This window comes from Camelina sativa, chromosome 5, assembly GCF_030686135.1.
Source record: "Camelina sativa cultivar CO46 ecotype springtype chromosome 5, ASM3068613v1".
NCBI lineage: Eukaryota > Viridiplantae > Streptophyta > Magnoliopsida > Brassicales > Brassicaceae > Camelina > Camelina sativa.
In genome coordinates, this window is record NC_141884.1 from 40,778,302 (window position 1) to 40,803,592 (window position 25,291).

The window sequence follows — 25,291 nt, forward strand, 5'->3', positions numbered from 1 at the left end:
CGGTATGATTTGGCCTTGTTCAGTAAAAAATTAAGATCGGCATAGTAAATTCGACATAATTTGTAGAAACTTCGGTCTCGAAACTATATTCTATGAAATGTTAAGAAGCTATAAACACTTGAACATTCTGGACCTAACTAGGGTCGAAGTAAAGTCTTCTTTAGTTACCTATGGAAGTTTTTCCTTAGAGTTGTTGAATTCTACAAATTTACAAAGTTTCCACGCCGGGAAATGTAAGCAGCGTGCACGCTTTAAACGGTGTAACTAATGAATCAATCGGAAAGAAGTCAGCATGAGCTAGCCACCGAGGGAAAAAAATGGTTAACTTCCCATTACCGTCCGTTACTGTTCAAATTTGCAGCAAGTTTGAACGTTTGCAAGAATCTTTTAGACTTGAAAAAGACCTCTAGTTCATGAATTTGCGGCAGTTTGGAGCTTTACAAAGACAAGGCACTTTGATTTCTTCAGATTCATCAACCTCAAAGAGATAATCATACCTGTAGAAAAATGGGTTTTCATCATTAAGGTAAATCAATGTCAAAATTTATGTATATTCTATAAGAAGAGTAGCTGAATTGTTTTTTACGTAAGCTCTTCGCCAGCTGAGACAATGGTCTTTGCAATGAGGACGATTCTGTTGTCTTCGCCATCACCCATACTCACTATACGGGCATAGCAATTGGGCATACACTACACAAGACATGACCATCGTTAATATTATTAGTTACCAGGCTTTGGTATCATGTGTCAGTTTACGGAACTTACTGAATGATTGATCAAGCGTGCTATGTTTCCAGAGTCTGTGGCATCAATCACTATCTCTTCGCTTATCTTAAATAGCTGCGTTGTTAGACAATAAGTTAACCATTAGATGCAGCCAGCGGATAATGTTGAATGTAAGCAAGCAAATCAGAACTTAAGTAACAATCTTTGCCTTGAGAACGGTAGTTTGCCTCTCTCAGATCTGCAACACTTCTCCTAACTTTCACCCCACGATACTCGATAATCTACACAAGAATTACAGTATCAGTAGTTTGTTTAAGATGCACATCAATTTGGCCATCGAAATCATGCATTATACAACATAAACTAAGTACCATTTGTCCTTCTTGAATATTTGTCTTTGCAAACAGACCCCATCCATGTATACCAGATTTACCAAAGCAGACCCGCAAATTTTCCGTCCTCTGAAGAAGACATATTGTTAATAATGATCTAGGATAACAAGATGAAGAAATTTTAACTCTTCTTGAGTCAAATGTTTACCTGCAAATGTTTTAGCCGTTCTCTGAATGAGATAAAATCTGCTTCCTGGTGTAACAAGGTAAAAGGAAATTAAGATCTTACTGAGATATCCAGAAAAATGCCCCAAGAAAGCAAAACACTGACATGAATCTAGCTCTGAATGAGAAACTTGCCTTAAAAGAGTTTAGATTCTCGATTTCACCCAAAGAATGATGGCTTGGTCCCTTAAGCCTGTGGTATATCGCCTCCAGATCAATCTTCTGAAACATCAGCAGTAACAGAGATGAAATAGTACCATTGCCAGGGAATACTTAAGAATGAAAGAGACTCTCCAATGTCCAAGAATAAAAAAGATCCCCAGACGCATACCTTTGTGTTTGATCTACTATATATACGGCATCTTGCTGCAGATTGGGAATCAATTACATGACTCTGTTCGGCTTGTGTTTGGATTTCGGAACCTGGAAACTTTATCTTCTTAGTCATAACGAGTCTTGAACCTTTGGTGCGCCCATTTTGATTCTGAAGCAAATTTCTAGACCCAAATACTCCTGAGGGTGTGTGCACAACTACAACACTATTTGGATCTGGCTTCCTACATGGTGGGTAAATTGATACAGGCAATTAGTTGGTCCTAATATCACATATCAGATCAATTAAAGAACATGTCGGAAAAACAAATAACAAACCTGTGAAAAGAACAGTAAACTGATTTCCTGGTTCTCTGCACACCATTTTTCTCCAGGCAGTGCAACTAAATTTCCACAGAAAACAGTATCAGTTACATATCCCTAAGAAGGTTTTCTAACAGAACACCTTTGTAAGGGAACTAAGCTGAAAAAAGAAGATTATCATAAGCACACAGAGACCAAGCAGGTTAAGGACTAACCTCCATGTTGTAACCTGCCCGTGACGCACACATTGCGTGGAAGTGAGTGGCACACTTGCAGCAATGCACGCAGGAACCATGTGTCTGCTTACAAATTGTGCAAACCTAAAAGGCATTTTCAAAAAATATCAGATGTATATATAATTATTAGATTCTAATAAAACCTGTTCGTTATAATTTCTACATCTAGCATTTCGTTATACCTTTAAAAATGAATTAGCTGGAATTTTGAAAAGTCCAACAGCAGGCTCCATATTTTCATGATTCAGAAACCCAACTTCCGGTCGGAACCAAGCACATGTGACATGAACCCACAAACCCTCGACATCGCTTGGTTTTAAAGCACCGCCTGCATAAATGGAAGAGAAATAGTGTTTGAATATCATGACGGAAATAGAGATATGCAAATGAGTTCAATTTAAAGCACTTTTGTACCCAAAGAGAAATCTATGACTGAGTTTACTTAACTTGACCTTGTGACAGGACAGTCAATGAACCATTACTATTGCAAGATGGGGGAAAAATCATAAAGAGAGCTAATTCTGCAGTAATACCTTTTACAGGACAAAGACAACACTCTCTCTCAATATCTGGTGTTTCACATGCTCTGCATACCCAGGAGGTGAGGTCCTGAGATTTGCTTACCCCATAGCATTCTTGGTGCACAGCCACCTGACATCTGAAGACATATTCATAAAATTGGTCAGATTTACATATTTATGACCCCATGTTTAGTTACAAAACCGCTGTAGAATTCAGTATAACCAAAAATGCCAAAAATTAACCTGTTACAGATGATCATTTTATTTTCTTCCCAGTCTTCTACCCATCTGCATACAGCACACCTTTCAGTCGTCCACTTAGCCCTGACTGGCTCATACTTTTCTGTGCATACAAAATAAGTAGTAAGCAAGTTTCCAACCAAATTTGAATTCCAAAAGAAGGGAGCAGAGAGCTGAGCTTTAATCTACCTTCCAGCAAAGAGAGCATCTTCTGCTTATCTAACATCTGGGTTTCTATAGTGTAGGTACCAAATTCTGCAATCTGTAATATATTGTTGTCAGTATTAAATCTCTTACATGCAAATTTCAGGGGTATATAAGGGCAAGTTTATGAGAGAGTATAGCATAAGGGATGTACCCATTTTTCTAGAGGTAGCATTGTGTCTTTCACTTTTACGCTACACTTCCACTTTTTTGCTCTGCAGCCTGTATGCCGTTCCCATTCACTTGGTGACTGCTTCCTTAACCCACATGAACCACACTTGCACTCAATTCTGAAAACAATAGTTCCAAGATAAATATGTTGGTCTAATCTCTAGAACAACATTAGAATGATAACAAGAGCCTAGGGTTAAACGTGGAATTATAGTTTTCAGAGAAAATTTTATTTTCCGATATTGTGTTTTGTAGTCATGAACATAGAAGATCCTTTCTAAATGAAGAAATTAAAATAAGGCTGTGACATATAAGACATACGCATGAAATTTTCTGATATATGTTCCTTCCATGCCATTACAGACTACAGTAACCTCATCAGGCAGCTCAGTCTCTGTCGCCTTTTCTGTAGACCTGTCCCAAAGAGGCAGTGAAAAGGAAATTTCGAAGATTAAAGAATTAGCAATAGAGAAATGCGAACAATCAAAGCAGGAGAGCATGAGATGTTAACAACATACTTGAACACTGACTTATGTTCTTCTAATATTGTTGGCGAAAGCTCATGCTGGACTTTACAATTAGGGCAATAGTAATTGTTGTGCTCCAGTTCCTTAAGATAATAACCAAATCAGTGCAAACGTTCGATAGGTGTCTTACAATACTTAAAATCAAAAGTTAAAGATGCACGGAGATGTACCTTAAAGCGCTTATTTGAAATGTTGTCGCATTCAGCATGTACCCATACATCACACCCATCACAACAAACCTAATACATCAAATCAAGTCAGCTACATAAATATAATAGTTTCTAATCAGCTCCGTATTTCACCAAACATGGTCACATATAGTCTCACCCAATCTCCATCATCTGAAGGGTGCCATATTCTCTTGCAAATGCCACAACACTGATTGGATTTCCGCAACTGAAACAAACAAATTTGGATTATTCCTTTTGGTAAGAGAAAACCAAAGGCGAAGAGTGAAGACATTTAAATACCTTTGAACAGTGTTTGCATAAAAGCTCTTCAGGTTGTGACCCTTTTGTCCTTTTTAGAGATTTGAATGGCATTACTGAGCCACAACCGTCGCATGTCGTTATGTCTGCATGACATGAACCCTACACAAATAAAATCAGCATATCGTTTTAGGGGACGCATCCCAGTAACCGTTGAAGTGTCGACAAGTACATCATCACCAGATGTAGGTAAATACGAATTACACAAGATGCTTATGAAACTGACTGGTGAGAGTGAAAGTAAGAACCTGTCCTTAACTAATTTGCTTTGTCTTTCTAAATCGGCTAAAACACCAAACTTGAAGATCTAACCAAAAAAAAGAAGAACATGTGTCAAGAAAACGTACCTGAATTCTAGAAGCAGGCCCATACTCCTGGTCGGATTCCGTAGCAGAGGAATCTGGGCAGTTAATTTCAGGACCCTCGACCCCATTTTCAGCTAAAACTGCTTCCTCTAGTGCCTTCTTAAATTCACTTGGTTTGTAATTGTACAAGTTTGTCTGATCCTGAAATCTGAAGAGATGAGAGATTAAGGAACAGACACAAACAAACAATTATGAAAGAATCAAAAAAGAGCGTCTCATCTCTCATGTACTTACTTGTCCATAAATTCCGTAAATGGATACATCATTCCTTGCCTGACCCATGCGTAGTCCTGTTAATGACCATAAGTTTCAAAAGAATAAAAGATCCGTACAAAAAAAAAGCATCAAACGCGATCTAGAAAACATAAGAGAGAGAGAGAGATTAAAGAGATACCCTCTGAGTTCCATTCTTGGAGTACCCAAAGAACATGACACATATTGCTCCAGGGACGCAATGTTTCAAGACCGGAGTAGGCGCTTGCGATAATGGATCGATCACCACAGCCGGCCATGCTGGGAATTTTTTCCCACACTTGGCCCAGACAAGATCGCCGACCGTAAACTCCTCTGGTTTGTACACGCCCTCACGCGTGGTGGCGTCGGACTTCTTCTTGAGCATTCCAGAATTAGCGTCGTCGGAGGAAGACACCATGGAAATTTGAACATCCCAGCCATCAAAATCTACTTCGCTGCTATCTCCGTTATTATCCTTACGAGGAACCACCACCTTCGAGGCTTTTCCACGATTCAATTTCGAGCTTCCACTGAAACCTTTGGCCTTCTTCCCAGGATACATGTCGTCATCATGGCTAGACTCCGTCGTCGACTCGACCTTGCTGCGACTGCTGACTTTCCATGAACCAACAACCGAATCGCTGAACCTTGAAGGAACCACTCGAACTCTGCCACGCGAAGATTTTGACTGGTCTGAGCCCGGTTGACTGGTCAAGCAGCTTGAGCTACTACTGGTAAGACCTTCAGGCTCTGAAGGTGGTTGATCTACGCTTGCTCTTTGTCTCTTCTTATACACCATAATCTCACCCTTTTTGCTCCCATAATCAATTTCTGAATCAATTTTGCACCTCTTCAGATTCTGATTCTCGAATGTCTTCAAGGTTCGTTTCAAAATCATGTCCCTAACTCAAAATCAATTTTACGCAACCATCCAAATTCCGATTCCAAAACCCTAATTTCAGATAACAAACAAATTCGCCGCTCGGACCTCCGGAAACCAAAAAAAAAAAAAACCTCGAAACGTATCAAATAATACCTCACGCAAATCGGCTCGAGTATGTGAACCCAATGCGAAACCGCTTCTTAAACCCTAAATTCGAAAACGAAATCAAAATCCTCGGGATTCTTACGTGAGGATAGGATTAAGAAATCGAACGACGGAGAAACAGACGACGGAGAAACAAACCAAATCACTCCTCGCGAAATTCTGGAGAATTATAAGTGTGTAGTCACTACGGAGAAGATAAAAAAACCTAAAAGCTCCTTATAAAAAATCGAGGGCGAAGGGAAAACAAAAGAGGAGGAGGAGGAGAAGGATCTTTTGTTTTGGGTTTTGAGAGCGTGTGTTCTGGTGAAGGAGACACAGACACCGTCGGTTTAATATATTTTCCAAATTATTTTACGATTAAACCGTGAAATCAATTCGCCTAAAGAATAAATTAATTCGCATAAAAACGAAATTAGAAATCGAGTAATGCTGACGTGGCGGTTCGATGGAACAGTGTTTGGCTCCAGGGATTGGGGGACGGAGGGAAGACTACGAAATTTTCAGTCCTACAAGAGCGCCAAGTCGAAAACTTCCTTTTCATTTAATCCGACGTGGCGCTTCACTAAAATAACTTTTCTAAATTATGAGAAAAACTCGAAAGCTTGTTGGGCTATATCATATGCTTGAGTTACTGCATATTGGGCCTATGTTTTTTCTTCCTTACTATATTAATTATTAATTGAGAAGTACAAATATAAAACTAACCTTAAAAATGTGTAAAAAATTACATTCAATTGCCATTAGAAAAAAATAATTAAGTTTAATTAACTAATTTAAATAAATATAATTAATTAATTAATTAAATAAATATATTTTTGGTTTTTGATTCATGATTCTAAAAATAAATAGACCATATCATAAAAAATAGGAAAAATGAGATTTTAATAGATTTTGCCTATTTAGGAGATTTTGCCGGTTTCTTAAAAGATTAATGTGACTTTATTAAAAAAAAAAATTTTAAGCCCAAAGCAATAACTAAAAATTAAAATATCCTACTATATTAATTGAGAAGTACAAATATAAAACTAACCTTAAAATGTGTAAAAAATTACATTCAATTGCCATTAGAAAAAAATAATTAAGTTTAATTAACTAATTTAAATAAATATAATTAATTAATTAATTAAATAAATATATTTTTGGTTTTTGATTCATGATTCTAAAAATAAATAGACCATATCATAAAAAATAGGAAAAATGAGATTTTAATAGATTTTGCCTATTTAGGAGATTTTGCCGGTTTCTTAAAAGATTAATGTGACTTTATTAAAAAAAAAAATTTTAATCCCAAAGCAATAACTAAAAATTAAAATATCCTACTATATTAATTGAGAAGTACAAATATAAAACTAACCTTAAAATGTGTAAAAAATTACATTCAATTGCCATTAGAAAAAAATAATTAAGTTTAATTAACTAATTTAAGTAAATATAATTAATTAAAAATAAAAAACACTTACGGATCAAATATTAAAAAATCTAAAAAATAATTTTCTCTCTCTAATAAATTATGGACGAAATTACTAATTATTTTTTTAAAAAAATATATAAACCAATCAGAATTTTAAAAACTAAGAATTTATATCCAAGTATACAATACAATTATTTTTAATAACTAAATTCGAAGATTTTGTTAAGTTTTCAAATTATGATTCTCCTATCATCTTTATTTTATTTTATTTACAAATTGTTTGGAATTTTCATATAATACTTATAATTTAAAATGCATATTTTTTCTGCATATGTTGTGATTTGATTTTTTTAAAAACGAAGATATATTATTCATTGTATGAAATGTGTGTTTTAATTTCCACATTGACAGGTTGGTAAAACTAAATTTATATAAATAATAAATTAATAATTTTTATTTACTCACAATTATAATATTAAAATTACTATTTTATATTTCACATAATAATGATGCAAATATAACAACAAACAATATAAAACTGTAATAATACATCAAAAATAAAATACTATAATATTCTAAAATAATTAGTATTCAAATAGACTAATAGATTTACATAACAATTTTAAATAAATATTATCTCAAACAAAATAACTTAAAAAAATAATAATTTTAATTATTATATTATAATTTTTTTAAAAAATGTTGATCCTAGTTTAGTAATTAATTTAGGTTGTTTTTTAAAAATTAAGTTTTTTTTTTTCCTTTTATTAATTGGGTTTATAAACCTACATGTGAGATTCATAATCAAAGTATCTCATCTTTTACACGATACTGCAAGTTGAAATTTCAAATCCGTGTAGTCTTTGTTTTCAATTTCGATATTTGATAAAGTTATAGTGTGCCAATGGTTTCGATTCTGAATGTTATAAAAGAAAGAAAAAAAATCATCTCATAGGAAAAAAATGAAATATAACATTTTTTGTGTGTCAGAATAAATAAAAAATATTTGTATTCCACACAAAAATTTAGTACTGTATACAATTATGATTAATAATATAAATTGAAGTGGATACTAAATTTGCATTTGAACTAAAATGGGCAATACTTCTGTTAATCGTTTAGGGTCTTTCATAATGTTATTCAAGAAAATAAAGAATAATACTATGTTTTTCACTTTTCAGGAACAAACAACCTTCAGAACTCAACTTACATCTTAAATGAGAACAAATTAAGATCCAAAAAGAAACAAAAAACAAAAACAAAAATCACTTATCGACTATAAAATGCAATGACTTTAGCCAAGAAAATAATAAGAACAAAAAAAAAAAAAGTGCCTTTATATATGTACAAGAAACAAATCAATGACAAAAACAGATGATATTGAATCAGACACTAGTAGAAGAACTTGGATGTGCCTCAAAAGAGGGAGAGGTGTGAGAAGATGGAGAACCAATGGAGCCACGGATCCTTAATATTTCAAGAACAACAAAAGCAAGTAACGTCAATGACAACACAAATCCATATCCAATTTTCCATCCATCTCCTCCTCCGTTATTCGCCATTCGGATCCCAAGAACAATGTTCACTGCTCCAAAGAAGAGAGAGATTCTCCCAATCCAATGATGATACCAATTCCAATATCTCCTCAACTTTGTCTCTTTCTGTGGCCGTGCAAAGAAAGCCAAAACCTACAAAAACAGAATCCCATAATATGTTTCAGCCAAAACTTACAAAACCCTTATTTGGACTCTTAAACTCAAGAGACTTCTCAAACCTGAAGAATGCTAAGGACTAGAAGAAAGATCCCAATGCCTCGATGTGCAGGTATATTCGGATGGATCCTATTGTAAAGCTGAATCCCAAGAATAACAGCGGCTAAACCGAAGATAAACCCCGTGAATTGTAAACCGATATGAAGATAGTACCAAAGAGGGTCTTTATGTCTAAGATATCTCGCCAAGATTGCCCCTACGGGAAGCAAAAAACCCCATCCGAGTATCGCCATTACTCCATGTTTTGTCTTCTCCGTAGAAGTCGTCGTCGTTATAGAGCTTGCTCCACTCGCTGCTGCATAGACCAAGAACACACAACAAGACACTAAGTATTGGATCGTCCCCTGTGTTTTAACTTGCCTAAACTAGTATTATGGACTTTAATGTTATAAAAGCTTGCACGTAAAACATTAGTGTCACAACATTTTAGTGTTTTGCAAGTCATGTTGATATAGATACCTTTGGAGAAATCGACGATGACTGTAGTTTTATCATCGTGCTTAGTCAAACGGCCTAGCTTGGAAGGATAAGCGGTGCTAAACGCTAGAATGACGGCTCTACGAGGAACTCTAACGACGAACTTCACCTGAAAAGCTAAATAAATCATTGCTCCGTGAAGAGCCACCACAGGAGGCACTTTTTGTAGTTGCAATTCTCCTTGATCCGGCACAACTTGGTCTCTCTCCGTTCCTTGGAGATAGTATTGTTTGATTTTGGCGTGACCCTTTTTCGAAATCCACCCGATCATCGCGCTTGATCCAACCATTCTTCCATCTTTCGAGAATCCTATCCCAACCCATCCGGTTGTGTATAAAGCTGATACTATGATCGTCATCACATTGTCTCTGCTTTCTGAGTACTGCAAAACAGAGACATTGGAAAACCAAAATCATGGATTGGTTTAAAAAGCAAAGAAAGTAAAAAACAAAATGTGTTATAGTAATGTTTACCCGTAAGACGAACGTGTTCCAAAGAGGAGTACATGGCATGTTATCGGAGATGTTGCTGTACGGTGGTGGGAGAAAATCAGATAATCGACTAGCAAAACAGAGATTCTGAGTAGAGTCGTTTATGGCATTGACGTCATCTGCAGCTAGAAAGGGTAGATCTTGGCTGATAAGGAGACAGAGGATGTAAAGCCCTACGAAAGGTCTCATGGTAGGAATCGAAGCAGAGGTGAAGAGGAGCAAACGTGGAGTGAGGTACGATGTGGAGGGTGTGTTTTGGTGTTGGTTGCTTGAAGAAGAAGAAGAAGAAGAAGAGTGATTGAGAGTTTGGTGGTGAAAGTGGTTGAAGATGGCGATCAATCATAATCATCAAATTGTTTTTAAATCAGCTTAGCTCTCTTCGATAGGATTTTGAGAAAGATACTGGAGTTGATGTTTCACTGGTTAAGTATCGGACAATTTATGTCCCCTCTGTCACTAAAACCGACACGTGAACCGACAAAAAAAATATAAAAATACACCAAGAGATGCGATGAAATAATTGCTTTTTGTCAGTTAAAACAATTGTCAATTGCTATTTGAGGTTGAGAAATTATATGAAACTATTGTTTAAAAATCTGGAGTTTTTTTATTTTTAACTTTGCTTATTTGAGGGGAAAAAGAAGAAGACAGAGATTGGAGAGAGAGAGAGAGAGAGTGGGGTCGTAAACTGGAACAAGTGGGAAGTGGACTAGTCTTAGTCTGAATCATTACTCATTAGGTATATTTGGTCAGGATGGTGCCACGCTCATCAACATCATCTTTTCTTCTTTTCTTTTCATGGGATATTGGAACAGAACTTAGAAACAAAGTCACCAATTAACCCCAAGTTCTTTCTTTACTTTAATTTTTTAAAACTTTCATTATTGTGGTACGAACCTTTACAGCTTCAATGAGTACCAATCACACAAACAAAATTCATTTATTTTTGGTGACAAGTTACCTTTTTTCACATGCAAAAGAATTTAAACATATTCAGTAACGGAACAGAGTCAGTATAGATATATGTTTAGTTATACCGGAACATAAGACAATATGGGGATGTAGCTCATATGGTAGAGCGCTCGCTTCGCATGCGAGAGGCACGGGGTTCGATTCCCCGCATCTCCACAGTTTTTGTGTTTTGTTTTTTTGACCGCCTCATAATTCATAATTCTTCCTTGTCTAGTTATATCGCGGTTGATTGAAACAGGAGAGAGCTTCACATGAATGCTATTTAATTTTGTAATAATAATTTGATCAATCATATTCCTGTCCCAGTTATATCCTCTTACAAAACTTATTCAGAATCAATGTCAATTCGAACAAAAAATAAAAAGACAAATGAAAAAAAATGAAGAAGGAAACGTATCCTAAAGAAACAAAAAAAAATGGAGTGTGAAGACTGAAGAGGCCTCTCTACTTGGACCAAGCAACTGCTTCAATATCCGTCTGAGCACTTCTATACAACTCCAGCCTCTTTGCAATTGAAGTTCTTCGCTGCTGAACCGCAGGATCCTCATCCAACAATTTCGACAATTTGCTCATCTATTTCAACACCAAACCATTTTAACATTCTTACTCATATGTTAATAGTCAGTTTGCTCATATAGGTTGAGGATAATGGTTATTGTTTACCTCTTTCTGGCCAAGTTCGGTGAAGAAGAAGTCAAGAAGGCTTCGTTTTGCTTCACGGACTTGACAGTAAACAATGGATTTCGGTATGGAGTTTCTCAACCCAGCGCAGACCATGTTCACGTAAGACAACACGTTTGAACCGATTCTTCGGAGATAAGCATCGTTGTATCTGTCAAAAATCGAATGTGTCGGATTCCCACCTTTTTCAGAATCTTGTGGGAGTTTCCTGAAGAACTCGACAGTCAAGTAACCAGACTCCATGTCCACTAGTAACAGAGTTGCTTTCCTGCTTTCATCTCTCATTCGATCCAATGAATCCACGGCTGCACCTGATACTTCCACTCTAAGCGTTGGATATTGTTTCAGTTCCTGTTGTGATGATGAAACAGATAATCATGGGTCAAAAGTGATTATCATTTTGAACTCTGTTGAGACCTGAGAGAGATATTCTTACAGATGTTTCGCCGATGGATTTGTGGATAAGATCCTTGAGAATAGAATGAACCGCATCGACAGCTGCTTCAGCAGGGCCTCTAATGGAGACTAAGCATGATTCTATGAGACGGCGATATCCTTGTTCAGGAGCTATGAGATGCGGTTGATATCCATCAGCTTCAGTGATCAGCTTCCTTACATTGTCCATGGAGAGATGTTTGTCGAATTGCAGCCTTTTGATGGCAGCTGGGAATTGATTGTCGAACACAGAATTTATCTTTTCACCACCTGAGCGCCTGTGAGGTTGTTAGTGGTAATCATAAAGCCAGAAAATTTCATTAGAAACAATCCAGAAACATGCGGGTGACTTACGTGCCATCGAGATGTTCTTTAAAAGTTTGATCAAAGGCGCGGCAAATTTCCATGATCATATAAAGTTTTCCCTGCATTCAAGAGAGTGAGTATTAACGAAGGAGGGATTTGAAATGAGAGAAGATTCAGTAGAATGAAAGGCAAAAAAGTCCTAAAGATATAAGATCCTTACACCAGCATCAGCTGCTACAGGCTTCCCAAGACGGCTTAGCTCTGTCTCTAACTCGGAGATAGTCTTTGTGATAAGAGACTGAAGTCCTGGGATTCTCGACTTGATAACAACTTCCAAATGCTGAAAAAGGTATAGCTAGTTTTAGAGAAACTACCAAATCTTTTATGTTAAAAGCTTCATATACAGCAGTTATATACCTTAGAGAGCATTTTTCCTAAATACTCTGAACCCATTCTCTCAGTTAAATGTCTGTATTCTGAGCTAGACTGGAAGTAATCACGTTCACGCCGACGAGCAGCAATCATATCAACACTTTTATTAATGTCAGCTTGAGACCGGTTTACAACTCCAACCCAAGGATATCTTAATTTGTATCCCCTTCCTTCAAGTATCTGAAATCTCCAAACATATAGAAACACTTAGGGACTGTTAAATATTTACTCTGAGATTCTCATATTTAATCTTTGTTGTGTCTTTTTCATATTGCACTCTGAGATAAATTGTTGTGTGAATACAAACTTACATCAACAGCATTAGTGCCTTGGTCCATGAGATCAATTTTAGTTAAAACTCCAAAAGTCCTGTCTCCTGAGAACAACAAGTGCAACGAAGCAACATAAATTAATCAATTCAAATTAATTTCAAGGTATATTAGTTGCAAGGATCATCGTCTTCGTTTACTATAGATAATTTCATAATAAGATTACCACTAGGCACCGACCACGCAACTCAATCATATATACAAAGCTCCATAGAACTTAAACCATATTTACTATGTCCTAGTCGCTTATAACCACAGAAAAAAAGAACTCGAAGTGAATTCAGAAAGCATTTGTATCAAAATATAAAGAGGGAAGAATCCAGCACCTTTTGGATCAACTTCACGAGAGATCTTAATGGCATCAGATGTAGCAAGATCCTGATTTGCAGGGGAAATAGCTAGAATGATGCAGTTGGGCTGTCAAAAAATGAATGATCAATCTTTGTTACTTTGCTTGAACACACAACCCTTAGAGAATAGAAAAGCATCATTCTTCTACAGTTGTATTCTGCTACACACAAATAATAGTTACCTTCTCAATAAACGATCTGACCATGTTCTCGATGTCTTGAACAATGCTTTCAGGCTGACCATCTACAACATCAATGGCACGAATTTTTCATTAATGTTTGTCAATAAAGAGGACTTGGGTTGTGGGATATCATGAGAAAACAAAGACTGGCTCACTTACCAACAGCTACCTTTGTCAGCCCAGGAAGATCGACAAGTGTCAAATTCACAACTACAAACATTAAAGAAACAAAATTGTTAAGTATGGGAGTGGAAGATAAATGGGAAAGATGGTAGAAAAACATAAATTTGGAAGGATTTCAGACCCTGTGTACAAGATCTGGGACTCCTAAAGCATGTTTAATTACTTTGTTGGATGCAAATGTAGGAAGTAGAATTGCTTCTCTTACCATTGGGAGAGAAGATACTGAGATGAATTGGAACTGTAGATATAACTTTGCTGCTGCGACCAGTTTCACGATCTGTCTCGTCCGAGATCTCCTGCCTCACAGCAGCTACATACCAAGAAAAAAGAAATAGATATCTCAAACTTAAGAAAGCCAGATGAGAAGAATGTGTGCACGTAAATAACAAATAGGATACTGCAAACAGTCACAGGAAAAATAAAGAGCATCTTTTCTCAAACAAGAAATATACCAAAATCGGAGAACTTCTTCTTAGGAAGATGCATAAACTCAGCATACTCTTTGCCTTCATCAATTCTGTGAAGCTGCAGGACAAGAGGTCTACGTGTAACAATCCCTACATTGAAGACATTGTTTGTTGTTCTAAGTAACTAGAGTATATCATGAGATGAATCAATATATATTTTTGATCTGTTCATCTAAACAAGCTTACCAGCTCCACGAGGTAGAAAGTCTTTTCCTACAACGCTCTCTAGCACTGAAGACTTTCCAGAACTCTACAATTCCCATCAAATCAATTGGATTGGTTACACACATTGCATCACATACGCAACCGTTTTTGATTAAAAAGCAAACTAAATTGAAAACTAAAAGGGGCAACAAATTCACATCGGTCTCAGATCATGAATTTGGATCAAATCAAATCAAATCATTCAACGATTCATTCAAGGGGAAGATATCAGAGGATAACCCCAAACGAGATCAGATACGGAACCGAGGAGACAATGTCTAAGATCTAAAGAATCACCGATTCAAGAATTCATCACAGGAATCAATGGGAAAGAGATCCAAACCTGACCACCGACGACGGCGATTGCAGGCAATGAGTCCCAGAGAGTTGGGAGGGAGCTTCCTTCGCCGTGATCTCCAAGAGCCGTACAAGCTCTCTGTATCTTGTTCACAAGCGCAATCAAACTCTCCATAACGAAAATCAGCTCCGATTAATCAACGTTGGAATCAATCTTCCGGCGATATTTGGTCTCCGGCGGGGTCCGTACGAGGAGGAGAAGCGAACGCCAGAAGTTGTATAACCGCGAGAAGACCGTTGAATATTATTTTTTTTCCTCATAAATATATATAAGCCAAAAATTGAAAATACCCAAAATACCCCCGTTGAATAGTCAAACCTTATATACATAACTTCTATTGAACAAGCTATGCACAAAATGGAGGTTGTATTTGGTTATTTATTTATTTGATTTTCTTCATATTTTTGTTCTATCTTGTACTAGTTGATCTACTCATTGTCCGTTAAAGTTAGACCCTCTCTTGTTTTTAATTTTTTTTTGGCAAGGGATGGCCTCAAGTTTCTAAGTCACCGTAAATTATTTGCAAACGTTTCATTTTAATGAAATTCACAGTTTTACAAAAAAAAAATGTGATGGTTTAACTTGAGTTTTTTTGTGAAGTTATAATTCACAGGGAGGTAGAGAGAAATCTAATTACCATGGGAGATCGGTTCAAGTCCACCATGGTAGTCCTTTGTCATCGGAGAAACTACAAACAAAGATAAGAACACCTTTATGTATAAAAGGTCTGATTGGTGACTATGTTTAAACAAGACGGTTAGAAAATTACGAGCGGTTATAGAAAATGTGAAAAAACGGTTAAAGATAGCGGAGAGAAAAGATAGTGTGATTAAAGAGAACGATTGAATATTTAGTTTGGTTGGTAACATTGTAGCGGTTGAATAGTATAAATTATAATAATTAGTAAAAAAAAAAAAATTATTGGATTGGTTACACACATTGCATTCATACACAACAATTTTTGATAAAAAAAAAAAAAAAAAATCCAAAAAGATCTCACTAAATTGAATTAAAAGGGGTAAAAAAGTTCACATCGGTCTCGTGTACAATACTAACTTCATCATGAATTTGGATCAAATCAACAAAAGAATTTGGAATGCCTAAGATCTTCTAAAGAATCACCGATTCAAAAAAATTCATCACAGAAATCATGGGAAAGAGATCCAAACATTATACAGCAAGGGCCAAGGCCCAATATAACACTGAGCGGCCCATAATTATTAATGATTAAAGACAGTATATTCTTTTTTAATGTTCTCGAGTAGTCACGATACTCGAATGGTATTTTCCGTTACTATAATTTACGAAAACAATGTCTCTAGGTTTTCTCTACCACCACACAATTTCTATGTTAATTACCAAAAAAAGAGTGTTTTTTAATCAAATTAGCTAAACTAATCCCTTTTTGCTAAAAGAGTTTTAAGATTATGGAGAGAGATTAGGCCCACTTGGTTTGAAGAAATCTCCAATCTTTCTTCGCCAAGTCTCCACACAGACACACTTGTGTTCCTTCTTCTTCTTCTAATCTCTCTCTCTGTATGTCGGAGACTAGCAGCATCATGGAGTCTCTAACTACATCAAATCCTTCCTTCGTTTGTTTCTCTAAAACCATATCTCATTATCCTTCTCGTCTAACTTCTATCCAAAAGTTCGAAGCTTCCAACAACAACAACACCTTATCCTTATTTTGCTGTAAATCATCGAATCCGAAACCAGATTGCAATCGTCGTATCAAGAAGCTAAACCCATTTTGTGTATTGCGCCCAATCGTTCGAACAATAAAGGGTTTGGTCTCTTCTCAATCCAGGCTATGGATGTCTCGTTTTCGAGCTTACAGAGACGAAACGGCGGCGTTTTCATCAGAGGACTTCGTCGGGGATTTGAAGCACAACGGTGGTTTAGGGATTGCCCTTTTGAGCGTTACGGCTTCCGCTAAGATCAAGATTAGCCCTTTCGTTGCGACGCTCTCGTCCAATCCGACCTTCGTTTCTGCTGTGTTCGCGTGGTTCTTTGCGCAGTCGAGTAAAATGGTTATCAATTTCTTCATTGAGAGGAAATGGGATTATCGTTTACTCTATGCTTCTGGTGGGATGCCTTCGTCTCACTCTGCTCTTTGTATGGCTTTGACGACCTCTGTGGCGCTTTGCCATGGAGTAGCGGATTCGTTGTTTCCTGTTTGTTTAGGTTTTAGCTTGATTGTGATGTATGATGCTATCGGTGTTAGACGCCATGCCGGTATGCAAGCTGAGGTAAACATACCATTCTCAAGTTTTGTCTGAGTTTGACTTTGGTCTTCTCTGTTGTACAAGTTTTTGACTAGATTTCTATGTGAGGACATTTGATGTATCACTGTGATGGATTCAGCTCAACCCTCTTTATTTTCATGGTTGAGTTTTGATTGTCTGATAGTATATTAGGTTCTTGAAGTGCTTGTGTATGGCTTATGTAAATGCTGGTTTACTTGAGGTTGTGTTATCACTAGATATGGAACTATTGGAGATTTAGGCTAAAGTTCATGTCTGTTACAGAAGGGTTATAGAGAATTCTTCTTATAGATGGTTTTGCATTGTTAAGGACTAAAGAAATGGGATTATGGATATTAGGCACATGTTGATGATAGCAGTGATCTTGACAACATTTCAGTGAATGAAGAGTTTTTCGAAAGAGAATTTTATACCAAGTGTCAATTTTGTTTGTTTTTGTGAGGTAAGATGACAATGTTGTCTTTGTTTATGTCAGGTTCTCAACTTGATCATTAGGGACTTGTTCGAAGGACATCCCATCAGTCAAAGAAAGCTTAAGGAATTGCTCGGTCACACTCCTTCGCAGGTTCTTGCTGGAGCATTAGTTGGTGTGGTGATTGCTTGCTTTTGTTGCCAAGGTTATCTCGTCTCAGCCTAAAGATCTCGTTAACTCTTTACTTATAAGTTTTCTGGTTGGTTTTTTTCATTTGGTTCAAGTTCGCATTAGCAGAAAAAACTCATGCTTTGAGTATATGATTTTGGCTTAAGACCTGTGGTTGTATTTATATGTTTTGTTCAGCAATAGAGAAAAACTCGTGATTCTTCTTTCTGACACTTTTTTGAGTTTTTGTAATCTCCAAAAAATACATTGATAACTTCTAAACCAACCAAGTTTCTTCTTTTAGTTAATCTATCCATCGGTTCGTTTGTTACAAGTTTTATACAGTTGAAATACTCCCAATGGCTTCTCGCTATTTGCAATCAAAACAGCTACTTGAATCTTGATGCTGTAAGCAGACTAGTAAAGTATGGCTTTGGTCAAGCCTATCAGTTGGCTTCGACGAGGACACGGATACTCTGATTCTGAGGACTAGTCATTACGCCCCAATTTAACAATCTATCCTAGTTGTTCTTCTCTTGTGGGGTACGTTAGTGTTTTAAGCGTTACTACGATTTCTAGTTTAAAACATACGCCACAATCAATCCCCAATACTCTCTAGTATGCCAATCTTCAAAAGATAGATATTCAATCCAGAGGTTCACCGAGATCATCTCTGAGAACAAAGATTCAATGGTGGATGATGTTTATGATGATAGATAGAATATTAGATTGAAGAAGGTTTTGTTATTATTATTCATTGGTCTTGTGTTTGGCCGTAGCCTTGCATACTTATATATAAAGAGATGAAGTAAAAACCTAAATTACTTAACCGGCCAACAAGACATTAAACCGGAGGGAATTAAAACCAAATTGCATAATACAGTAAGATAGAGGTGAGAGTAGTATACTAGTACCGACAATCCTGTCACACATTATTGTTGCTCGAAATTGAACCAAATGATTCTGTAACGCCGGCTGTTAATAATCGAAACCCTATCTTTCAATTTCGAGCAACAAAATAATGGTTGTGCTTTAGTGACCAGTTCCTTGAGATATACCCAAATCAGTGCAAACGTTCGACAACAGTCTTACAATACTTAGAATCAAAAGTAACTTAAAATAAAAAGATACACATTGCATTCATACGCAACAGTTTTTGATTAAAAGCAAAAGCTTTCACAAATTTTTCACTAATTCCAAAGACTAATCAATAAAAACACTAATCAGAAATTTTCTCACTTATTTATAACCGATACAAAATATTTAATTTAGCATCAATTACAATGAGTGATCCCAATTATGAGAAAACCATTTTTAAAAACTATTTTGAAAATTATTAATATGGTTAATATGCATATTTTGAAAGTCTATAAAATGCAATAAAATTTATAAAATCAATTATGAGAAAACCATTTTTAATAGTCTTTGTTAAATTAGTATTTTCATGTTAACAATTCAAAGGTAAAAAATATTTATTAGCGATTTATCTTTTTTGATATTTACTAGTGATTTATCTTTTTAATATTTACTGAACAAACATTTATAATTGTTTATTTGCTTGGACTTTTCTAGGTAAAAAGCAAGCAACCGACTTCATACTTCTCTCGAGAATATAGGATTGGATCCACCAAAACCCATCACCAGCCAATATGGTTGTAATTTCAGGTGATGGAGATTTCGCTGATGTAATCAACCATAGCAGGTTCCAAGGCTACAATGTGATGTTTGTTCCAATCATACAGAGTTCAAGTATGCTGCTACAGCTCTTTTAAAATATTTTAAAATTTGCGTATGGAATCAAAAGTAAGTTAAAGATGCGCATTGCATTCATACGCAACAATTTTTGATTAAAAGCAAAAGATTTCACAAATTTTTCACTAATTCCAAAGACTAATCAATAAAAACACTAATCACAAATTTTCTCACTTTTTTATAACCGATACAATATATTTAATTCAGCATCAATTACAATGAGTGATGCCATACCTAATTAATTGGCATCAATTAATTTAAATTGATACTAATTTATTGTAATTTGCATCACTTAACAGAAAAACATACAAAACAAATATTAGCATCAATTTTCCAAATGATAGAAATTTTACATCACTTAAGAAATGATGCTAGCAAATTTACAAATAATATTTATTTATAAAAAATCTAACTAATATTAGCATCAATTACTTACAAGGGAGCAATTTTAACATCAATTATAAACAAATGCTACAACTGTGTAGCATCTAAAATCGTAACAAATATTAACATTGTTTATATCAATGTTCAAGAAAACGCTAGGCGGTAATTGGGCGGTGACCCAACGCCTAGCGCCTAGAACGCTTAATCGGAGGCTAGGCGGTTTAGGCGTTTTCAACGTAGAACATTATATATGTAATATTGTAGACAAAAATATATGTTAGATAAATAAAAGTAATAAACCATAAACAAAACTTAGGAAAAAATGTAGTTTTTAATTGATATCAACAACATATAAAGATTTGTAATTATGTATATGAATGTAAAACTTTAAATTTTAATTATATATAATTAAAAATTAGATAAATATATTAAATCGAAATATATGTGATTTTAGGCGGTTTAGGCGGTCGTCTAGGCGTCGGTTGAGCGCCTAGCGCCTAGACGGCGCCTAGGCGACCGCCTAGACCGCTTTTTCGAACACTGGTTTATATTAATTGATGTAAAACTAACATCATTTGTAATAATTGATGCAAATATATAAATAAGTGATGCGGAACACTTTTTTTTTGTAGTGATCATTTAAAATGCTACAGAGGAGTATATTATATAATTAAAGTACTAATCATCACTAATAACATTGTATCAGTAAAACAAATTTGTGCAAACAATTATTATTTGATGTTATTTTTAAATCTATTATTTGATTTTTTGGATACGACAATGGAATGCCATTTGTTTTCAAGGTTTTTTTTACAATGTCATTATACAGTATATTAAGAAATAGAACAATGAAAATACTTTCATATTATTTTGACAAATAAAATATGTATATTTTCATTATACATTTTGTCATTAATTTTTTGAAAAAATAACATAAATTAACATGTTATTATTTTATTTTTTTCGGGGTACGTCAAATTTTAAAAACTCTGAGTATGAGTTTAAATAAATTAAAGAAATCAAATTTTCTTTTGACGACAATATATTTGATGCAATTAAGTCATGTTTTAACTTACATGCCATATATTAATAATTAATAATATAAATATTTTAAAAAATCTTGTCAAAATTTAAAATAAAATTCTCCTATCATCTTTATTTAATTTTGTTTATTAGTTGTTTTGAGTTATTTGTATAAGCTGTCATCGCTATCTAAAAATAGTAAATTAAGTTTTGTTGCATGTAAGTCAGTGAAATATCAGTAGCAAAGTTGGTTTGCCTCCACTAATAAGTTGACATCCCATCACTGAGTTAGAATCATTTTAGGCCATGTTTAAAGGAAAAGCTTACAAATACAATATTTGATTAAATTATGCGTTATCTAATTTTCATTATTCAAGAATCTTTTTTCCACTATCTTTCATTCGAAGTGGCTCAGTAGCTTGCGCTCATGCAGACTTAACGAACATGGCCTTAATTCATTTTTAAGTTTGCCTACAAACTCTCTTCTGTTGCTAGACCCTTTGCTGTGTGGCTTGGTGCCTCAGCTACTTTTCTTGTTAGAATCTTCAAGAGCCCGCTTGGATCGTTTTCTTCTTTTTTGTCTTGAGGTTGAAGACACCTTTCATCAACGAGCTTATATCCACAGATCGATCTCCCATGATTTTGTCATGGTACATCTTGCTTCCTATCTCACATATCTCTTCCTCTACTTCTTCTAGTGGCTCGTCTATATTCAACTTCAATTCTCCTTTCCTAATAACCGTTACACCAAACCCGTTCGCCTTGGCTTCTCTAAATGCATCCTGTATACATATTATATATGTTAGAGAGAACAACAACTTTAATAAATTACAAGTACAGAGAGGTAAGGTAGTTTCCACTTCCTTACCTTTGGCGGGCGCGGAACAATGAAAACGTTTCCACTTCGTAGCATATCCAAATGAGCTTGAATAATGTAACAGAGGTTCCGACAGTCCGCAGCGTTCTCGAAAGCAATCACGTGATGTGGTTTGGGTTCTAACTCGAGATCTGTTGCCATCTCCAATGTGTAGAACCCTACTTGCTGCTCTCCATTGGCATCAACTGTGTACAACTCAAGGCACTGAAACACGAAAAGACAATTAGTTTTTCAAGGACTTTTCAGTTTCTCCAATGTCAAAACTCAAATGTTTAGCAACAAAACATACCAGTACATGCGGAAGGTCCAACCACCATAGATAATCTTCTTCCTTGTCTTCTCCATACTCGCGGTATTTGCTCACAACAGCTTGAGGACCAAACAACTCCATCTCTCTCTTGAGTTTGTTCAGTTTCTTTTCCATGAACTTCTTGTTCCTCTCTGGCAGCTTTTCCATTATATCAGCTGCGTCTTTGATTTCGTCTTCCGTAATCCACCGGTCCAAGTCTTTCCCCATGTCTCTCATAACAGCTTTCACTTCTGGATCAGTCTCTGCATTGTACAACTCGAGGAACCCACGTGACCATTTCTTCGTGTGCTGCCAATACTCTTTTCCTGATTTTTTCCCAGGTCTAACAGATCCATCGCTTCCTTCTACAACAATCTTTGGCTGGCTTGAGGTAATTTCAGATGAAGGGGTGAGAGTGTTCTCAGAGGAAGCAGACTCTGATAATTCCTGATGAGAGCTCTGTTCTTCTAATTTCACAGGAGATACAGATGCAGCTTTTCCAGAAAACAATGCTTCGCGCTGTTCATGATAGTTATTGAGAAACTCGGGGTTCTTATCAAGAGTAGGCCCTTTCCATCTCGGTATGATTTTTTCTGGTGGATCATACACACTGATGCCATCTGAATAGTAATAATTAGAAGAAGGGAGATAACTGAGATATACTTTGACTTGTGAATGTGAGATATTGAAAAAACTTAGTCTCAATCAAAGTTGTAGAAAAGATTACCTACTCCGTAGTCCAGGTTTTCAACGTTTGAATGAATCCACTGATGCAGATGAGACAGTTTCTCATTTTCTTTCTCAACTTTCCTCTCCAAGCCTTGCAAAAACATAGCTTTGTCTTCAGCATCAATCAGGTGAAACGGATCCCTACCAGCCAGCTCATTATCTCGAACAAGGAAGACAATGTCTCTTAGCTTTTCGTCCTTCATCCACTCAAGCTCATCATTATACTCACTGCGGTAAAGTTCTGCAATTTCAGCAATCGTACCTGGCTCCTGAGTTTCACCCTCTCTTGCAGCCATATAATTATCCCTAAATCCTGCTCTCATTTTTTCAACAACTGGCTTAAATTCATGGTAGTTTTTCTCTATCCAATTCCCATTCCCCTTCTCTGATGGTTCTTCCTTCTCTATATGTTCAGTACCACCAGAAGAACTTTTGGGTGATTTGGAAAAACTTGTTTTGCACTCTTCTATTTCGTTTATAAAATCTCTTTGCTTGCTCGATACCTTATCTTCATTCCCAGGTTCTGAGAGTCTTTGGTAATCATTCTTTAGGGGTTGAGAATCAACATCCTTCCCCAACGGTTCAGAAGAAGTAGACTCAAGTGCAGATCTCAAGTCTCCATTGACAGCTGCACCGAGGATTTTATTATTGTCAACCAATTCGTGTTTTCTAGCCTTACCACGCTCTTCATCGCTCTGCTTTGAGAATATTTCAACACTGTCTTGGGCTATCGTCTGAGACAGTTCCTGAGGAAGCTCTTTCTCACCACTTCTTCTTGACAGGAACTCTTTAGCCTCTTTTACAGACCGTATGACCCGTAGCTTACGACCAGTGCTATTCTTCTTCATACTTAACTTGTCCTTAGAAACAACATCAGGAGATTGGATGACTCCATTGGTAGGAACTAGTGGTACCACAGTACTCAACTTTTCTGCGTCAGATGCTGCCATTTGATGATTCGGAAAATCAGAACCTATCAAAGCCCCATTCACCATTGGAACAGCAAAACCAGAAAGTTCAATGTTTTCACTTTCAGTCGAAGTCCCCAAGCTCTCATCTTTATCATCATCATCACCTTCACTGTGTGTCAAACCTTCATCATCGTCGTCCATTGCTTTGTTCGCATCGCACTTCTCCTTTTGATTAAGTTGTATGCCAGCTTCTATCTCCCGCGCCCGTCTAGCCATTGCTTTGATTTCATGGATCTTATTACTATCAAAGTCCAAGGATTCACCACTCTCAACCTGAAAAGAATTCAAGAGTTCCAATTTCTTGTCTGCACCCTTTACTTTAGATATGCTACTCATAAGTTCTTTCCGATCAAACTTAGGCTTCTCAAACGAAACCAATGACGGCTTTTCCAAACCCTTGTATAAAACTTCCACAGTAGCACCTTTCTTCTCCACCCTTTCCTTTTCCTTCCAAGCTTTCATCTTTCTCCTCATCATCTCCTTCTCCAACTCTGTACACTCATCAACCTCATGACTCTTCTTTTTAAACACAAGCACCGTCTTCAGCAACCAGAGTCCAATGTAACCACACAAAACAGCTCTGCCAATAGCCGGCAACTTTGGAACTAAGTCAAGACGAAGAATAGCGTTTTGGATTGAGCTAACGAAACGAAACTCTTCCTCTGAAGAAGAAGAAGAAACGAACTTGACAAGAGAAGTATCTTTAAGGATCACAGTTTCCCCATTCTCCATTTGTTCAGCTAATTTCTTGGCATATAGAAGAACCCTAGAAGTAGAACTAACTGATTCCAAATCCTGGAGACCTACTCCTAATCTTGTTCTACTCAAGACCTCGTTTTCATCAACCTTATGGCTTTCGTTTGGAGGTTTCGTACCTGTGGGGTTTGGAGTCGAACGCCAATTCTCATCACCGATGATCTTCTTCCTCAGAGAATTGCGTCGCCTCGAGGTCTCTCCGAAACGAGCCGAGACTCGGAGAATTGAGTACTGAAATTTGGAGATGGGCAAGTTGAAGCGATGCTGGTTTCTCTTGTTAGTGAGTCTCCTCCTTCTGTTCGAATTAGACGAGAAGTTGAAGAAATCCCCATTACTAGTATTAGGATTAGCAGAGTTTAGAACCTCCATTGAATTGATTGGGGGGATAGAGCTCACTGGGTTTAAAGAACAAGTGTGAAACGTCGTCGTTTCGTAAACAAAAGAAAATACGATCGTAACCTTTCAAAACGAATACGCCAAGAATCGACCCAGCGAAGTCTCACCTTATTCAACGCAAAGAATACCAATTCTGCTAGTAACACCTCTAACATCATGCTCGACCAAAACTCTAATTATAACTAATTCGGTAGTCTTATGTGTCTGTTTTGTGCACTTAATCTTTTGCTTAAAATCATTTGCAAACATTAATCTAATTTATCTCTT

At 36.2% G+C, this 25,291-nt stretch overlaps 4 protein-coding genes, 1 non-coding gene and 1 pseudogene across 11 annotated transcripts; 2 read left to right on the top strand and 4 right to left on the bottom strand.

Moving 5' to 3' along the window:
* Nucleotides 1–59: 59 nt before the first annotated feature.
* LOC104788478 (histone-lysine N-methyltransferase ATX3) lies at nucleotides 60–6,325 on the bottom strand. 5 transcript variants are annotated; one of them, XR_015558326.1, is made up of 24 exons: nucleotides 5,942–6,312; nucleotides 5,066–5,857; nucleotides 4,906–4,961; nucleotides 4,654–4,819; nucleotides 4,289–4,408; nucleotides 4,146–4,214; nucleotides 3,989–4,057; nucleotides 3,810–3,901; nucleotides 3,613–3,705; nucleotides 3,275–3,410; nucleotides 3,106–3,178; nucleotides 2,920–3,019; nucleotides 2,689–2,813; nucleotides 2,338–2,483; nucleotides 2,135–2,239; nucleotides 1,935–1,999; nucleotides 1,615–1,840; nucleotides 1,419–1,505; nucleotides 1,267–1,311; nucleotides 1,098–1,187; nucleotides 935–1,007; nucleotides 766–840; nucleotides 587–690; nucleotides 60–497 (listed from the first exon to the last, which is right to left on the bottom strand). XR_015558326.1 is itself a non-coding variant. In XM_010514244.3 (23 exons), the coding sequence occupies exons 1-23, from the start codon at nucleotides 5,801–5,803 to the stop codon at nucleotides 407–409; spliced, it is 2,958 nt and encodes a 985-aa protein (XP_010512546.1). In that variant the 5' UTR covers nucleotides 5,804–6,279; the 3' UTR covers nucleotides 60–406. The 5 variants fall into 5 exon arrangements, 1 of the variants encoding a protein (XP_010512546.1); XR_015558328.1 differs by having other exon boundaries at nucleotides 1,419–1,502; nucleotides 5,942–6,258; XR_015558327.1 differs by having other exon boundaries at nucleotides 1,419–1,502; nucleotides 5,066–6,325.
* Nucleotides 6,326–8,513: 2,188 nt separating this feature from the next.
* On the bottom strand, nucleotides 8,514–10,702 carry LOC147945038 (cytochrome b561 and DOMON domain-containing protein At3g61750-like). Of its 2 annotated transcripts, none has more exons than XM_087452255.1 (4): nucleotides 10,087–10,702; nucleotides 9,596–9,995; nucleotides 9,139–9,428; nucleotides 8,514–9,052 (listed from the first exon to the last, which is right to left on the bottom strand). In XM_087452255.1, exons 1-4 carry the CDS (start codon nucleotides 10,291–10,293, stop codon nucleotides 8,750–8,752), a joined length of 1,200 nt encoding a protein of 399 aa, XP_087308381.1. In that variant the 5' UTR covers nucleotides 10,294–10,702; the 3' UTR covers nucleotides 8,514–8,749. The 2 variants fall into 2 exon arrangements, with proteins under 2 accessions (XP_087308381.1, XP_087308380.1); XM_087452254.1 differs by having other exon boundaries at nucleotides 9,139–9,431; nucleotides 10,087–10,640.
* Nucleotides 10,703–11,159: 457 nt separating this feature from the next.
* On the top strand, nucleotides 11,160–11,232 carry TRNAA-CGC (transfer RNA alanine (anticodon CGC)). Its single transcript has one exon. It is a non-coding gene; the product is annotated as a tRNA-Ala (tRNA).
* A 110-nt stretch (nucleotides 11,233–11,342) lies between these two features.
* On the bottom strand, nucleotides 11,343–15,245 carry LOC104788481 (phragmoplastin DRP1B). The gene is made up of 14 exons (XM_010514247.3): nucleotides 14,989–15,245; nucleotides 14,628–14,691; nucleotides 14,427–14,531; nucleotides 14,180–14,284; nucleotides 13,951–14,001; nucleotides 13,792–13,853; nucleotides 13,586–13,676; nucleotides 13,242–13,306; nucleotides 12,916–13,110; nucleotides 12,719–12,838; nucleotides 12,547–12,617; nucleotides 12,194–12,470; nucleotides 11,740–12,108; nucleotides 11,343–11,649 (listed from the first exon to the last, which is right to left on the bottom strand). Exons 1-14 carry the CDS (start codon nucleotides 15,115–15,117, stop codon nucleotides 11,521–11,523), a joined length of 1,833 nt encoding a protein of 610 aa, XP_010512549.1. The 5' UTR covers nucleotides 15,118–15,245; the 3' UTR covers nucleotides 11,343–11,520.
* A 1,036-nt stretch (nucleotides 15,246–16,281) lies between these two features.
* On the top strand, nucleotides 16,282–18,080 carry LOC104788482 (uncharacterized). Its single transcript, XM_010514248.3, has 2 exons — nucleotides 16,282–17,252; nucleotides 17,743–18,080. Exons 1-2 carry the CDS (start codon nucleotides 16,542–16,544, stop codon nucleotides 17,902–17,904), a joined length of 873 nt encoding a protein of 290 aa, XP_010512550.1. The 5' UTR covers nucleotides 16,282–16,541; the 3' UTR covers nucleotides 17,905–18,080.
* Nucleotides 18,081–21,315: 3,235 nt separating this feature from the next.
* Nucleotides 21,316–25,033, bottom strand: LOC104788483 (uncharacterized; annotated as a pseudogene). The gene is made up of 4 exons (XR_015558324.1): nucleotides 22,900–25,033; nucleotides 22,173–22,792; nucleotides 21,875–22,087; nucleotides 21,316–21,788 (listed from the first exon to the last, which is right to left on the bottom strand). The product of XR_015558324.1 is annotated as an uncharacterized LOC104788483 (transcript).
* Nucleotides 25,034–25,291: the final 258 nt, after the last annotated feature.

What these genes read in the sequence shown, in the direction of transcription:
- LOC104788478 (XM_010514244.3), bottom strand. Translation starts at nt 5,803, where the DNA reads ATGATTTTGAAACGAACCTTGAAGACATTCGAGAATCAGAATCTGAAG. An exon ending in GAACATAAGTCAGTGTTCAA is followed by an intron (nt 3,706 to 3,809) that starts GTATGTTGTTAA and finishes TCTTTGGGACAG; the next exon opens with GTCTACAGAAAAGGCGACAG. An exon ending in GATGCTCTCTTTGCTGGAAG is followed by an intron (nt 3,020 to 3,105) that starts GTAGATTAAAGC and finishes TTGTATGCACAG; the next exon opens with AAAAGTATGAGCCAGTCAGG.
- LOC104788482 (XM_010514248.3), top strand. Translation starts at nt 16,542, where the DNA reads ATGTCGGAGACTAGCAGCATCATGGAGTCTCTAACTACATCAAATCCT. An exon ending in ATGCCGGTATGCAAGCTGAG is followed by an intron (nt 17,253 to 17,742) that starts GTAAACATACCA and finishes TGTTTATGTCAG; the next exon opens with GTTCTCAACTTGATCATTAG.
- LOC104788481 (XM_010514247.3), bottom strand. Translation starts at nt 15,117, where the DNA reads ATGGAGAGTTTGATTGCGCTTGTGAACAAGATACAGAGAGCTTGTACG. An exon ending in GAAGAAGTTCTCCGATTTTG is followed by an intron (nt 14,285 to 14,426) that starts GTATATTTCTTG and finishes CTTGGTATGTAG; the next exon opens with CTGCTGTGAGGCAGGAGATC. An exon ending in TAGGAAAAATGCTCTCTAAG is followed by an intron (nt 12,839 to 12,915) that starts GTATATAACTGC and finishes TACCTTTTTCAG; the next exon opens with CATTTGGAAGTTGTTATCAA.
- LOC147945038 (XM_087452254.1), bottom strand. Translation starts at nt 10,293, where the DNA reads ATGAGACCTTTCGTAGGGCTTTACATCCTCTGTCTCCTTATCAGCCAA. An exon ending in GGAACACGTTCGTCTTACGG is followed by an intron (nt 9,996 to 10,086) that starts GTAAACATTACT and finishes TCTGTTTTGCAG; the next exon opens with TACTCAGAAAGCAGAGACAA. An exon ending in TAGTCCTTAGCATTCTTCAG is followed by an intron (nt 9,053 to 9,138) that starts GTTTGAGAAGTC and finishes CTGTTTTTGTAG; the next exon opens with GTTTTGGCTTTCTTTGCACG.